This window comes from Diabrotica undecimpunctata, chromosome 2, assembly GCF_040954645.1.
Source record: "Diabrotica undecimpunctata isolate CICGRU chromosome 2, icDiaUnde3, whole genome shotgun sequence".
Taxonomy (NCBI): domain Eukaryota; kingdom Metazoa; phylum Arthropoda; class Insecta; order Coleoptera; family Chrysomelidae; genus Diabrotica; species Diabrotica undecimpunctata.
The window spans coordinates 65,228,984-65,243,092 of NC_092804.1; the positions used below are offsets into that span (position 1 = coordinate 65,228,984).

Genomic DNA, 14,109 nt, shown 5'->3' on the forward strand with positions numbered 1-14,109 from the left:
AAGGGAATACAACTTGGGATTTTTGGTAAATGGTTTCTACATAATCTCATTTATTTACAGAATAGAAATATATCACAATTTTTTAACTTAATAAAACACACAAAAGCTTGGCTGTTAATTTTTTTTTATATATATTTATGTATGAATTATAAGAAGGTAAGGTTATATGGAATTGAATAGTCAAAATTGGTTTCAGAATTCATATAACTTATGTATCTTCAGAAGTTCTTAAGGTATTAAGATGACAAAGAATTAGTAAAATAAGTTGTAAAAGTTAAGAGCAAATACTACAACGATTTTATTGAAAAAAATAATAATTAATAAGTAAGACTGTACCATGAAACAGCTAATTATATGAGATGATAGAACTCCCAAGAAGTGGAGGGTTCAGAACACCACAGACGAATTTATAATAAAGTGTTTAACTTAAAATACTGCCTTGGTTACTATTGGGGGAATCTAGGTCATAGCAGTCTACCTATGCTAAAAAGGCTAATTGATACAAATACAAAACACCAAGAAATATTCCATGTGATGAAGAAGAAACAGGCAGATGTATGTGTCTAACAAGACGCAAAGAAAAATACCAATCAATTCTAGTAATACATATCTTAATTTAAATTGGAGTAAGAAAACAAGATGCAGCGAAAGAATGAATCGCCACATTGCCAAATTTAAAGGATACACAATCAGATAAGACTGTTACAGAGGAAAGGATAAACTCAATAACGAAAAGAATGAAAAGAGAAGATTTAAGCATTATTGGAGCATACAGCTCAGAACACTTCAAACTACAATCTATAAAAGAACAATTATATGAAGAACTACAAGCTATAAAGCAGGTTAGAGGAAAATCAAACAGAAATATAATGGGAATGTTAAAGAAAATTAAGACGGAGATCTGTTGATGAATTTCTGTATCGTTAAAAATGAGAATACTTAAGCATTTGAATGTTTAAATCGACAACAGCTTAAAATTCGGAATCAAACGAAAATATAACGGTAATGTTGGAAGAAAATTAAAACGGAGATTTGTTGATAAATTTCTGTATCAGTAATAACTTGAATAAATTATACTTTTTCGACCATAAAGACCAACACAAGTAAGCATTCAGGAATACCCGAGGACAAAGATTGACAATACGCGATCGAACAAACAGAAGAATAACCCATCAAAATACTTGCTGTAACATGTCTCAAGTCAGCAGATGTAGGAAGCGTCAGCCTCCTATTATGTAGAAAGAGGATGAACATAACATACAACAAACTGTAACAACCACAAAAACGAAAATCAAAGTAGAACTAATTTCGAAGTCCACACAATATCTATACCAAAAAGATTCTAAGAAAATATTTCTAAAAACAAAAGTATAAGCAAATTTTGTATGGACATAATGTCCAGTAGAGTATTTCTGACAGGTATTCAATTATTTTAGCTATTAGAAACCATTTACCCAAAAATTTGTATGATTGGGATAAAAAAACAATTACAAAAAAGAAAATCCACACTATAGGTATTCTTTTTTATTGAAATTCAACACGGCCCATTACAATATTTACACATAATGTAGATAATATTGAATGAAACGAGCAAGTGATGATGGTTATGTCACAAATGTTGCACTTGCTGTTAATCGCAGAAATTCTATTTAACAATCTCACTATTTCTATACACACTAAGCGTCAGTATGGCTGTCAAAGCGATAATGTTATTTTGACACACTATAAACACTTGAGACTGTTAAATAGTTTTATATTCTGCCGTATGACGCAATACTCATGCAAAATTGATCAAAAATTTTCGTTATGATCAACAAATTGTTATAATCTATTGAAAATATATAGTAAAATATGTAAAATTGAATCATATCGACTATGGTAAACTTTTTGATTGATTCTGCATAAAATATAGCCCCAATAAAATAAAGTAAAAATATCTGGGCAAAAAACTATGTCTGTACATTAAATACAGTTGTTTTAAAAAGTATGTAACTTCTATATAAATAAATTAATTCCAGAAAACCATTTTGTCAAAAATATTCACAGGAGATGTAAATCACAAAATTAATCTAGACTATATTACAAAAAGGTAAAAAATTTCATGATTTACTACAAATCTCGATGACTAAAAACTAAAGGAAAAATAAAATTATTTTTAGAATATAATACGAGTCTAATACGATGAGCCAATATTTACGTAATTAGGAATAACTATTTTTATCGTTTTTCTTTGTTTTAATCATCGAGGTTTTAAAAACTAAAGCTAGGGCCACTGGACACTCTTCCAATTTTCTCGATCATATAAGTACTATTAACTACTTTTTATCATAAATATACATCCCTAAGTTTTATCTAGACTAAAATCTAGTATATATATATGGACGTATTAACTCCTCTACTAGAAAATATCACCATCAGTAAAACCCAGCGTATCGATTTAATTATATATTACCAAAAAATTTAATACTCCATGTGATTAGGTCAATGTTCAAAAAATCTCATATTGGACATAATTAATATGTTCCATAAATCATCATAAAATCAATGTTTTATTTAATTTATTTTATATGTTGCTGATTTCTACAGTCTATCTGCTCCGCGCCCTTTCAGTATGATTCAGATTTAAAGATTTGATAATTTGCTATGTTTCATTAAAGCTTCTTGAATAGCAGTTTTAACTATTTCAATTCTAGATTAAGATTTTCTCTTTGTAGGTGTTTGTGAACATCCCATGATCCAATAATATATGTTAAGATGAAAAAAATAAACCCTTCACACACTTCTATAAATTAAATACGAGATGCAGTGAGAAGTCTTAAAGTCCAGGCGGCTCCTAAGGCCGGACAGAATTTGAATCGCTTAAAAACACGCCATTTTGTTATTTGTAGTCATTAGAAGCCTACAGCCAAAATCAAGTGTGCAAGTGTAGGATCCCCTTGAAGAGCGACCTAAATTTTGACATTAATAAAAAATTTGGTTATGAGTAACATTTTGGGGTCTAAAAACTGCAAAATATTGATTTTTGGGGTCTATAAACTGCATATTTATTAATTTGCTATCTTGTGATTCATATAATATAACCAAGGATTTATTTTGCATTCTCCAAGCTCGAACAACCTACAAGTTCTCTAATGCTTTTTCGGACAGATTTCTGATTAGGTTTTTTTATTGCAGCAGTTAACTCAAGGTTTCTTTTGTTAGATTACCATAGGTAAACCCACGCTAAGTTGTAGGAATACTGGAAAAACAAAAACCATCCCATAAGGTGATGTCAAATATTCTTTTTGCGAAAATCATTGATTATTCATTTCCAGTTGTTGAACAGTCTGCAATAAAAGTACCTCTACTACACTCGAAAAAATTGTATACTTAAAAGAAATTAAACAGAAGATCACCGATCGATAAAGTCAAATTTTACTCAGCTTTTAACGAGGAGTGCGAATAGGCTATAGTTACGGACATGATGGATGTCATATATATATATATATATATATATATATATATATATATATATATATATATATATATATATATACATGTATTTGGCTAGAAATAATCAAATAATTTCTAAAACTGGTTTGTGATCTCAAACAAGGCTAAAAAATCGGAGTGTAGATATTTAAACTATGATTTTATCAAACGCCATCCTGAACTTAGCTTAATAAAGACTGAATCAACGAGCCTAATGAAAGAAAGCTGTTTAATATATCATCGTTGAAAGGGTCACTGCGATACAAAAGTAGGTGATACTCAAAAATAATCGTCTAATTGACCTCTGCAGACTTGCAGAACGTATTAAAAATGTCAGTTATATTATGAGGACATAAACGGATAAACGAACGCTGATTTCTTCTTACAGAGACTTCAACAATTAATAATAACTTTCCCAAAGTCTTCTAAAAAGAAACCAGGTCTGATTCTAGATGGTCATTGCAGTCATAACGATATTGCTGTTATCAGATACACAAAAGAAAAACTAAATGCACATGATAAGCACTGCACCTGACACGACTCACAAACTACAATCCTTTGACAGTTTTTTGTCTGAGATCATTTAAAGATGCATATTTTAAGGCTTGAGGATTATGGACGAGGTTTAACTCCCGTGTAAAAAATAGTTGAATTGATAACACAACGTTATATTATATGATTGATAGATAGCAACGTCTAGATTTCAATGTATTGGGATTGTAACTTTGATCAAAATGTTTACATCATATCCTACCATCAACTGTAACCAACGTGTTCATGCAGTTTAATGTTGAGGCATACACGAATATGGATAACCTCAGAATCTGTCTGAAGATACAAATAAAGACATCTTCCCTTATACAACACCTTTAAAGCTTGCAATCAGTGGATTCATGAAGCATGACCTGAACATGACGAAGACTCACACACTTTCAGTTGTGACTTTTGCAGATTTGAATTTTAAAATGTTAAATTTTTTAAGAAACATTACCTACGATCAAAGTTAATTAAATTTAGTATTTTTTATCAACAGTTTATTTGCTCTATTGACAATATTTTGCGTATTACGTATTAGAACAAAGATTAATTTTGTTTAATGAATATTAAGTCGACTTTCCGATATTAGGGAGCCTTTTTTTAAATAAATTATTTTTTAGTAACTACTATATTTTAAGTAGTTTTTCTGCCTATTTACATACCTGTGTTAATTCAGAATTGAGGGATGTTTAAAATTAAAAAACAAATGGGACAATTTGATGTTTTATTTTTATTTTTAAAACTCCTGTCATCCGTCTCGCACTGAATGTGAGATGGCTGGTTCACAAAGAATGTTGGTTTCAGACAGGTGTCCAGAACTCGGTGGGCTCCCCACGAGTTTATTTTGAAGACTAATGCCGATTTTCAAACGTACAAAAATCTTACAGTAAGTTTTTATCGCAGCAGTATAAAATGCAGTAAAATTAGAGCTTTCACTTTTAAAACTAACAATATAACCATATTTTTACCTATTTTCTTTCTTCATAAAATTTGTTCGCTTTAGAATTTATGGTAAGGATTTTATTTCTTTTAGTGTTTTCCCTATTTCTTGTTTGCATTAATAACATACGTGCCATATGTAATTCCTTCTATTTGTAGACGCCTTTTATTTTTATTTCATTTTATCCCCTTTTTAAATTATTACGGCCAGCACATGGACAGCTGTAAAAACAACTAAGTCTAATCTCACATCTGAACTTAAACAAAAGAATAAAATAAACCTACTAAACCATTAAAAATGCGAAGGAATGCATTAACGATAAGGTTTGCTTTATAAATCCACAATATTGTATTGATAATTATACTCTTATACACACGAACCGACTTTAAATTGACCCTATTGTTTCAAAACAGAATCTGAAATTTGCAAATTTTTTCAATGCGGCACGATAACTTTTGATGGTGTATCCTGGTATCGTAACCAACTGGTTGGTTGTTTACTTATCGAAATATCTAACTCAATTATTGTATCTGACATTGTATGAAATTCTGAAAACTTATAAACATCAGTGATCAAGATAGTTTGCGAATTCCTAAAGCACCTTTAGAAATTATCCATTATCATTGAAACATTTCTCAACAACAATTTAACACATCCTGTAATAGACTTGTTTGTAGTATTCAGGATATACCTTTGAATGTCATTGACATACTATATTATTTTAAAAATTTAGAATACTTTTAAATCTATATTATACAACTGAGGTATAACAACAAATACTGGAGTACAAATTATAAAAAACACTCAACATGTTTGCTTCTCCCAATATATAAATATCAAAAAGTTGTTTTTTTCTAAAAAATCACTACAAGAAATATCAAGTCGAAAACTATCGAAGAAAAATTGAAACAGTGTCCAAATATACTATGAGGAATCGTTTATTTTTTCTTTTTAAATTACCGTCCATTTGCACAAATTACAACTCGTCCACACATTTAAACAAGCGAATTCAAATTTACCTTTTATCCACAACTTTTCCTCATATTAAAACCGTATAGAACTATTCAAACTGTTATAACCTAAAAATTGTTAATCTATCAATTCTGGTGGTTGTAGAGGGTATTATTTTTTTCTTGACTTATACTACAAAGAATAAAAAATGTATTTTTCATTTCCATTATCGCGCCCTATATGTACATGTCGCTAACGAAATTCCCTAGTTAATTTAATCATGCAAGAGCATGATAGGTCGTTATTTTTTTAGTTCTGTACTAGATGCAACAATCTCATCTAGTTCTTCATAATATAACAATCTCTATTAGTCTAGTTTAAATTTATTTCTATTTCTAACTATTTAAGAGATTAGGCTCTATATTTCTTGAAAATATTTATGATATGCAAAAATGTGAATAGTAACTGAAAAGAGCAGACTAAAATCAAATAATTATATCTTTTTTCATGTAGTACATCACTAGTTTTGTTCTCTTTTGTGATTTTTTCAAATATTTTACTTGTTATGAACTTTTAGCTCCTATATTATATGTATTCCCCATACAAATATGCACCTATAGAAATCTTTCTATATACTTGCATATTAAATTTCCACGTGTTCATAAACAATAAGAATATCTGGATGGTTGAACTGGAAAATTAACACGAAGACATGGAACTGAAACTTGTATTATATGCATACTGAAAATTATGGAGAAAACTGCGACATCAAGAGCAATACTTAAAGCTATTTTCTTTAGACTAAAAGATTATTCAAAATTTCAGGGAGTTAGTTAGTATCCTTTTTTGTTTTCTCTTTTTCCCATTTCCTAAATATATATAATGAATTCAGAAGATACTGTATCAAGTTAAATTTTTATTTCCTGGTCATACATCATTGCCGCACCAGTAACAGTCTGAATAGCTATCTTTATAACCGAAAACTTAAGATTTGTATACAGTTATCTGTAACATGTGCTTTGTTTTGGATATTTGAAGGCGGTCCGATAAGTACTTAGCCTCAACGCCCGATGGCGCCACTATCGCAAGAGAAATTTAGTATCGTGTAGTAAATTTCCTGCAGACAGACGTCTAGAGTCAAAATTTCAACCAAAATTCGTAGTTTTGTTTTTACCGCGTGTGGAAGCGGGCCTGTCCGCGGACTTTAGAAAAATGGAAAAAGAGCAATATCGGTCGATGATTCGATTCTTGTTTTTGCAAGAAAAATCGCGCAGCGAAATCAAAGAGCGCTTAGATGTTATGTACGGATGTATGATTCCACAGAAGATAATATGACAAAAATCACAACAAAGTTGTCGGTGCGATAGATGCCGCGTTTGCTCACTTCAAAAAATAAGCGCAACTGTGAGACCACTTCATAGCAGTGTCTGGCACTGTTTAAGCGGAATCCGAATGAGTTTCTTCGTCATTTCGTGACTGTCAACGAAACATAGGTACACTGGTACACACCAAAGACCAAGGAATAGTCGAAATACCCAACGAACGTGATCGACAGAAGGCGAAGACCGTCCTATTGGCCGGAAAGATAATGGATACCGTTTTCTGGGATTCACAAGATGTGATCTACAAAGACTACCTGGAGAAGAGCAAAATACAAGTCACAGGGCTGTGCAATGCCGAATTATAGGGTCAATTCGACATAGAATTGCAGAAAAAATGGCCCCATTTGGCGAAGAAAAAAGTGCTCTTCCACGATGACAATGAACCGGTTCACACCTACGCCGTTGTCACTGTCAAATTGATCGAATAAGACTACGAACTGCTCCAGATTTGGTCCCATGCGACTTCTTTTTGTTTTTCAACGTGAAAAAGTCACTCGCCTGGTAGAAATTTGTGTCGAGCACGGAGACCTACTTTGCAGACTTCTAGAAAACGTATTTTTCAGACGGGTTGAAGAAGTTAAAGCACAACTGTGCTCCAGTGTACCAAAGCATATCGAAGTGTATCGAACTGAAAGGAGACAATATTAAGAAATAAATCGCCGGTTTTCCAAAATTTTTGTTTTTCTTTTGTAGGTTAAGTATTTATCATACTTAGCCTGCATAGTACTTATCGGACCACACGCTTATTATTAATAGTATAATAAAACAATTAAAATGGGGTCTTATATTTTTTATATCAGTTTGAATAATTCTGTAGTGAAAACGTTATAAGCTGTCCATATCAATCACTAATCGAGAGAAATTCTCGTTACTTGACACGCTTTCGTTGCTGAACAATAAAGTCAGTCTTGTTGCGTTTGTTATTTAATTTGTTGCAATAAACCATGCACTTTTCGAGTCCTACTTTAAAATTTCTCCTAAAGATCACAACACACTGTAGAGGCCACACGACTTGCCTTTTCGCATATTCGAAGAACTCACTAAATTTTGTTTGCAAAAATATCAAGACAACTTGAAATTTTTAACAAGCCAAGATATATTAAAATTCAGTTATCCTTGTAAATGTCAGAAAGGCACTAAATGATATATTTTAAAATTATAACTTCTTTCTTATGACAAGTTTGAATTTGATTAACATATTGTACTAAATACAAGACTATGTTAGGAATATGTACTGTCTTGATATTTTTGTTCTTGTCTTAGCTTCTCATTGACACTAGAAGGAACACTAGCTATGGTTAGACTTGCATTTTAGTGTGTAAGAACGGGTGACAGTTGATCTTTTATTTTCTATTTTGGGTTATACTTCGTAACGTTACCACCTGTACATTTAAAAAATGGTTAATTAAATAACTAAACGTAACTTACAAATACGATCTCTGAAATTATCTAAAAAGGCCAAACTGAATGAGAAAGAAACAGATAACATTCAGTGAATTAATTTGTGTACAAAATGATGGAAAATAAGTGAAATGTAGCCAAACTAAATAGAAAGTTTTGATGTCTATTCTAATATGATCACCGGTTTTTGAAATAACCGGCTTAAACGTGTATTTACCCAATCCAAAAAATAAAACCTTTACAAACTAAAGTTATCTAATATATTTATACTTTGATACAAATAAATTAATTTAAAAAATGCTATAATCCGGGAACTAAACCTTAGAGAAAAGGCACTTCAGATCTAGTAAATGATATTGATTAAATAATTTGAATATTATAATATTTTTCAGTTTATCTTTCATAATTTAAATACCCAAGTCTACTTTCGTACATTTCAATATCAAAGAATATAAAATGTAATTTAAAAAGTAAATAAAAACTGGTATATAGAAATATTAACTCTATCCTGACCATAAAATATATATTTTGCATAACTGTTTAAGATAAAAGGATGTTCTAGGTTCACAGTCATTCCAACAGTCATACACTAACTATTTTTTAACGTTTAACATCCATAAGGAGTTATGGTAAAAACCTTAGGCATTCTTCATTCATAGATAACTAATACCTAGGGGTATTCTGTCAAAAACCTATTTTATTTATTTATTGGAATAAAATTAGAAAGGTTATCAACAATTGTAAATACGGAAAGAGAATTAGCTATAAACATTCATATTAAAAGAGAAAAATCGTCTAGACATAATATTTTACAGGAACTGATTGCACCGTACCTCTAAAAATCCATTTAATTTTGATTTCTACCCAAATAAGACTTATTATTATAAACAAATTATTTTAATCATGAAAGATACCCATCAAAATATGTATTTTTATTGATAAACAACGTAGTAGAGAAAACGATTGTTTATCTGTTTGTAGTTTGTCATTGTGGAATTTGCTTAAAGCACCCGTTTACGCACTAAGGCCTGTCCTCGTCTTGGTGAGGCAGTATCTCGCGAACCGCACGACTGTGGTTCATTTTTTTAAATGGGACACACACGCAAAAAGCCAAAGAACACAGCCCACATTAGTACCATCCAATGCACAGTGTATATGAAGTTCTCACCGTCTGCGATTTTTCTAGCAACGAACTTCAGCGTTTCGTCAAGTAATACTACTGGAATTGAGAACTTCATCACCGTCATCCATTCTTCAACAGTCAATGGGCATACTTGGAATACAACCTAGAACAAATTATTGAAATTATAATGAATTACGGTAACGAAAAATGTAGCGCTTTTAAACGAAACGTTTAAAGAGACGGTGTTCGAGTCTATATCTTATGAAATATATCCAAATATAATTATTATTTAAATGGGAATAAGCCACAATTAAAGGTTAAAGTACGTCTATTGACGTTTCAATTTTGAGAACGATTTCCGAAGTGGAAATTGAAACGTCAATAAACGTACTTTAACCTTTAATTGTGGCTTATTCCCATTTAAATAGTAATTACTTTAACATGCCACAAGAAAATAGCTTCATATCCAAATATTGTAAAACATGCATATAGACCAGACGATATCTGTTTTAAAATTCCACTTGGGTGGAAAGTATATAAACGTAGTTTTTTGCATAAATCGCTTCCATCTATCATTACAAATAATAATTTCACTATATATGCGTGAGTTCTCAAAAGTGAGTTTAACTTTTTATTAAACAATATATTAAAAAAATTCAGGATTTTTCCTTTTCTTCTCATATGTCTCAGCAACTAATGGTTTTAGAACAATTTTCAATGGGAATAAACGTTTTGTAATTAAATTTAACATAAATGTCGTTGAAAATCTTAAAAATTATTATTATTAATGAAGAATACGAAAAAGGACAAAAAATAGTAAAAAATGCTGTTTTTTATTATTCTTATAGACAGGTTAATCATACTTCTCGAAAGAAATCTCTTTAATATGTTCAATCATCACAAAAAAAAATGAATAAAATCGATCAAATAGTTTTTGCACAATAATTTTACAATCAACTTTTTGAAAAAACTTAATTTTCAAAACTATGAAGTCCAAAACTGACGTCTTCAGGCAGTTGAAAATTTTATAAATTTGAGGGGCATTCACATTTTCTAATCCATTTTGAAAAATGAAAATTATTCTTTATGACAGCCTAGGGATATGCGTTATTAATTATTAATTAATTATAGTTATTGAATTTTTGAGCTAATAAACAATTAGAATAACTTTTGATATTGAAAGTACTGCAAAAGACGCTTCTTAATATTAAAAATTTCTAAAATTGTTTGAACAATAATTATATTATTACCCAAATGGAGTTAGAATCATACAAGCATAGTCGATAAAGCTACATATTTGTGAATATTTTGTTGTATTCTAGATTTATCCGGTTAATACTACATTATACTGTTCAAATAAATAACAGTTTCTAATTTAAAGTACAAATGAATTTGATTTTTATTGCTGTTTTAGTTATATCAAGTTCAAGCTACAATCATCTTTTTTTAACGAAGCATCCTTTTACTTTCAGTATATACTTTGAAAAAAAAAATGGTTAACAATTTTTATTAGCGAATGGCCCTAGCTGAACTAAACGAATTTTAATTTGTCAAAATGGATTTTAATGCCCCTATATATTTCATAAAATTTTCAAATTTTCAAATATCTGAAAACTTCAGTTTGGGACTTACCAATTTTGAAAAATACTAACATTTTTTAAAAAAGTTGATTGCAAAATTATTGTGCAAAAACTATTTGATTTATTTTATTGAAATTTTATGTTATCATTGAACATATTTCTTTCGAGAAGTATGAAGGGCCTTTGTATAATATAAGTATAATAAATAAAATCACAAAAAGCTTTTCTTCATTTATTTTTGTGATTTTTAGTGTGTTTAACTAAAAATTTTTGCAACCACATTTACCTTATGTAAAATTTAATTGCAAAACTTTTTTCCACTTGAAAATTGTTCCAAAACGAATAGTTACCCAAATATATGAAAAAACGAGGAAAATGCTGAATTTCTTGATTTTTTTTTAATATATTGTTTAATAAAAAGTTATGCCCGCTTTTGGGAAACCCGCGCATAGTGAAATTATGATTTCTATCGCCTAATTTAATAGTTGTACTTAGCGTTTCGCTGGGTACCACTGCCGGTATAAATGTGTATATGCATGTTTCAACGTATAAGAATGCCCTTTTTTAAATATCTCAAAAGGTTAAAAATTATGGATCATAACCGAATTTGACTTCCTATTTTCCACCCACAAAATTTACAGATTTTAGTATTGCCAGATTGCAATCAAATTTTAAAAACGCCATACTAAGAATTTTATGTAAAATAAAGGTGTAAATCATACATCTTTAAATTCTTAAACAAATTCTCACATAAGCAATTCTATCAAATGATCCAATTTAAATAAACTTAATAGTTAATATTTTGAGTAAGTATAAAAATAAAATCAATAAGGAATCATAGCCAGTTGATAACATTTTATGTGCAAATAACATCGTAAATATACTACTCGTAGTATAAATATCTCTCTGAAATAATGTGTTTGGATTTTATGTAATCTATACAGGGTTGAAACGTATTGAGTAATTAAAAAATACTTCTAATAAGAAATAAAGATAGTTCGTTGAATTTTAACCGTTTAAAACTATCACCTCTTTTAGTCCCACAAATTCCTAATCAATTCCATAATGATGTCTCATATTATCAGTATTTGAAAAGTTGATTTTTATTATGTCGAAGTTCTGTTAAATTCCCAGCATGAAGGTATGCAAAACAAAAAAATCATTTGAAGCTAAGTCGGCAGTACCAGATGGCCACTGAATGAGTTTATTCGTCATATTATTATCTCCTGAAGAGTAGTTTATTTGTCATATTATCGATTATTATAACCTAAGCGATTATTATAATGTAATATTAAAATTATTTAATTTTTGTGTATACAAATAACATTATTATGCAGTAAATTTATTACTTCAGTATCAAATTTGCAAATTAAATGCCACGGTAAATATTCCTGTCTTCGCGTTTCTGTGCTGATAAAATTTCCATTAGTCTACTTATATTTCTAGTTACAAAATTCTTATAAATGGCAATAATGAATATATAAATATATTTTACTTACAGATAAAACTTCAACGTAAATGATAACGAAGTGAAGGGTGAATGAAAGAGCCATTGAACCAATCAACCACCAGTTGGACCATGGAGGCATGGCAATCAAGGACTGATTTTCTGACAAGCTGTGGAAAATTATCGATTAAGAATCAATGTTTATATCACAAAATGTTAATAAATGTACATTCGAGCAGTCAAGTTGGTCAATATAAAAATTACTACGTTTATATTAAATTACTGAGTTCTTCTTACCTGTTCATAGCATTTAACATTTCAATTGTTACCAATACAGACAAAGCCATGGTCATCGGATGAGGGTCGTTGAATACTTTGCAGTTGACTCCCTTGAATTCAGGTCCACCACCAATGCATTGCAAGTGATGTGTCTAAAGAATATTGTATTATTAAAATTTGTTAACTCAATTTTTCAACATCATAAATTTAACTTAATCTAACCTGAAAATAGATAACTTCTTAAAACACATCAAACATATGTCGCAATTTAACAATATATTTTTGTAATGAATATATTAAAACTTTAATACTAACCAATTGATAGTAGTTCATTTGAGGTCCTTCAGGGCTGTACATAAACCACCAAGCAGCAGCGCCTACAGTTGCAGCACCTACATATCCTCCAATAGCCAAATATCTGAAGAACAACCAGCCGGAAATCAAAGATTCATCAGCTTTACGTGGGGGTTTACTCATGATGTCTAAGTCAGGTGGGTTGAAACCGAGAGCAGTAGCTGGAAGACCGTCAGTTACCAAGTTGACCCATAAGAGTTGTACTGGAATAAGGGCTTCAGGAAGACCTAAATAAAAAAATAAATGTATATCACGTAGAATAAGGTTTATATCAATTTAATAGACTATAATATGTACAGTCTTTATACGGTATAAATAAAAAAAATACTAACCAAGAGCAGCTGTTAAGAAAATGGATACGACTTCACCAATGTTTGAGGAGATAAGGTAACGAATGAATTGTTTCATGTTGTTGTAAATTGCACGACCTTCTTCAACAGCGGCTACAATGGATGAGAAGTTATCATCAGCCAACACCATTTCAGATGCAGATTTAGCGACGGCGGTTCCTGAACCCATAGCAATACCAATTTCGGCTTTCTTCAAAGCGGGAGCGTCGTTTACACCATCACCTGTCTAGTTAACATAATTTTGTATTTCTATTACTCTATGCTGTATTAAAAAAAAGAATTTTTTTATTTACA

General features: G+C 30.3%; 1 protein-coding gene across 4 annotated transcripts in view; it reads right to left on the reverse strand.

Moving 5' to 3' along the window:
* Window positions 1-14,109, reverse strand: part of SERCA (ATPase sarcoplasmic/endoplasmic reticulum Ca2+ transporting SERCA) — a 106,093-nt gene that overhangs the window by 6,993 nt on the left and 84,991 nt on the right. For 2 of the 4 annotated variants that reach the window (XM_072523041.1, XM_072523042.1), the window contains exons 7-11: window positions 13,798-14,041; window positions 13,427-13,692; window positions 13,130-13,263; window positions 12,885-13,002; window positions 9,851-9,968 (exon numbers count right to left, since the gene is read on the reverse strand). In XM_072523041.1, coding sequence (XP_072379142.1) covers window positions 9,851-9,968; window positions 12,885-13,002; window positions 13,130-13,263; window positions 13,427-13,692; window positions 13,798-14,041 — 880 coding nt within the window. Of the gene's footprint in view, window positions 1-1,509; window positions 9,969-12,884; window positions 13,003-13,129; window positions 13,264-13,426; window positions 13,693-13,797; window positions 14,042-14,109 lie in introns of those variants that run through there. The other 2 variants (XM_072523039.1, XM_072523040.1) reach the window with 1 other exon arrangement.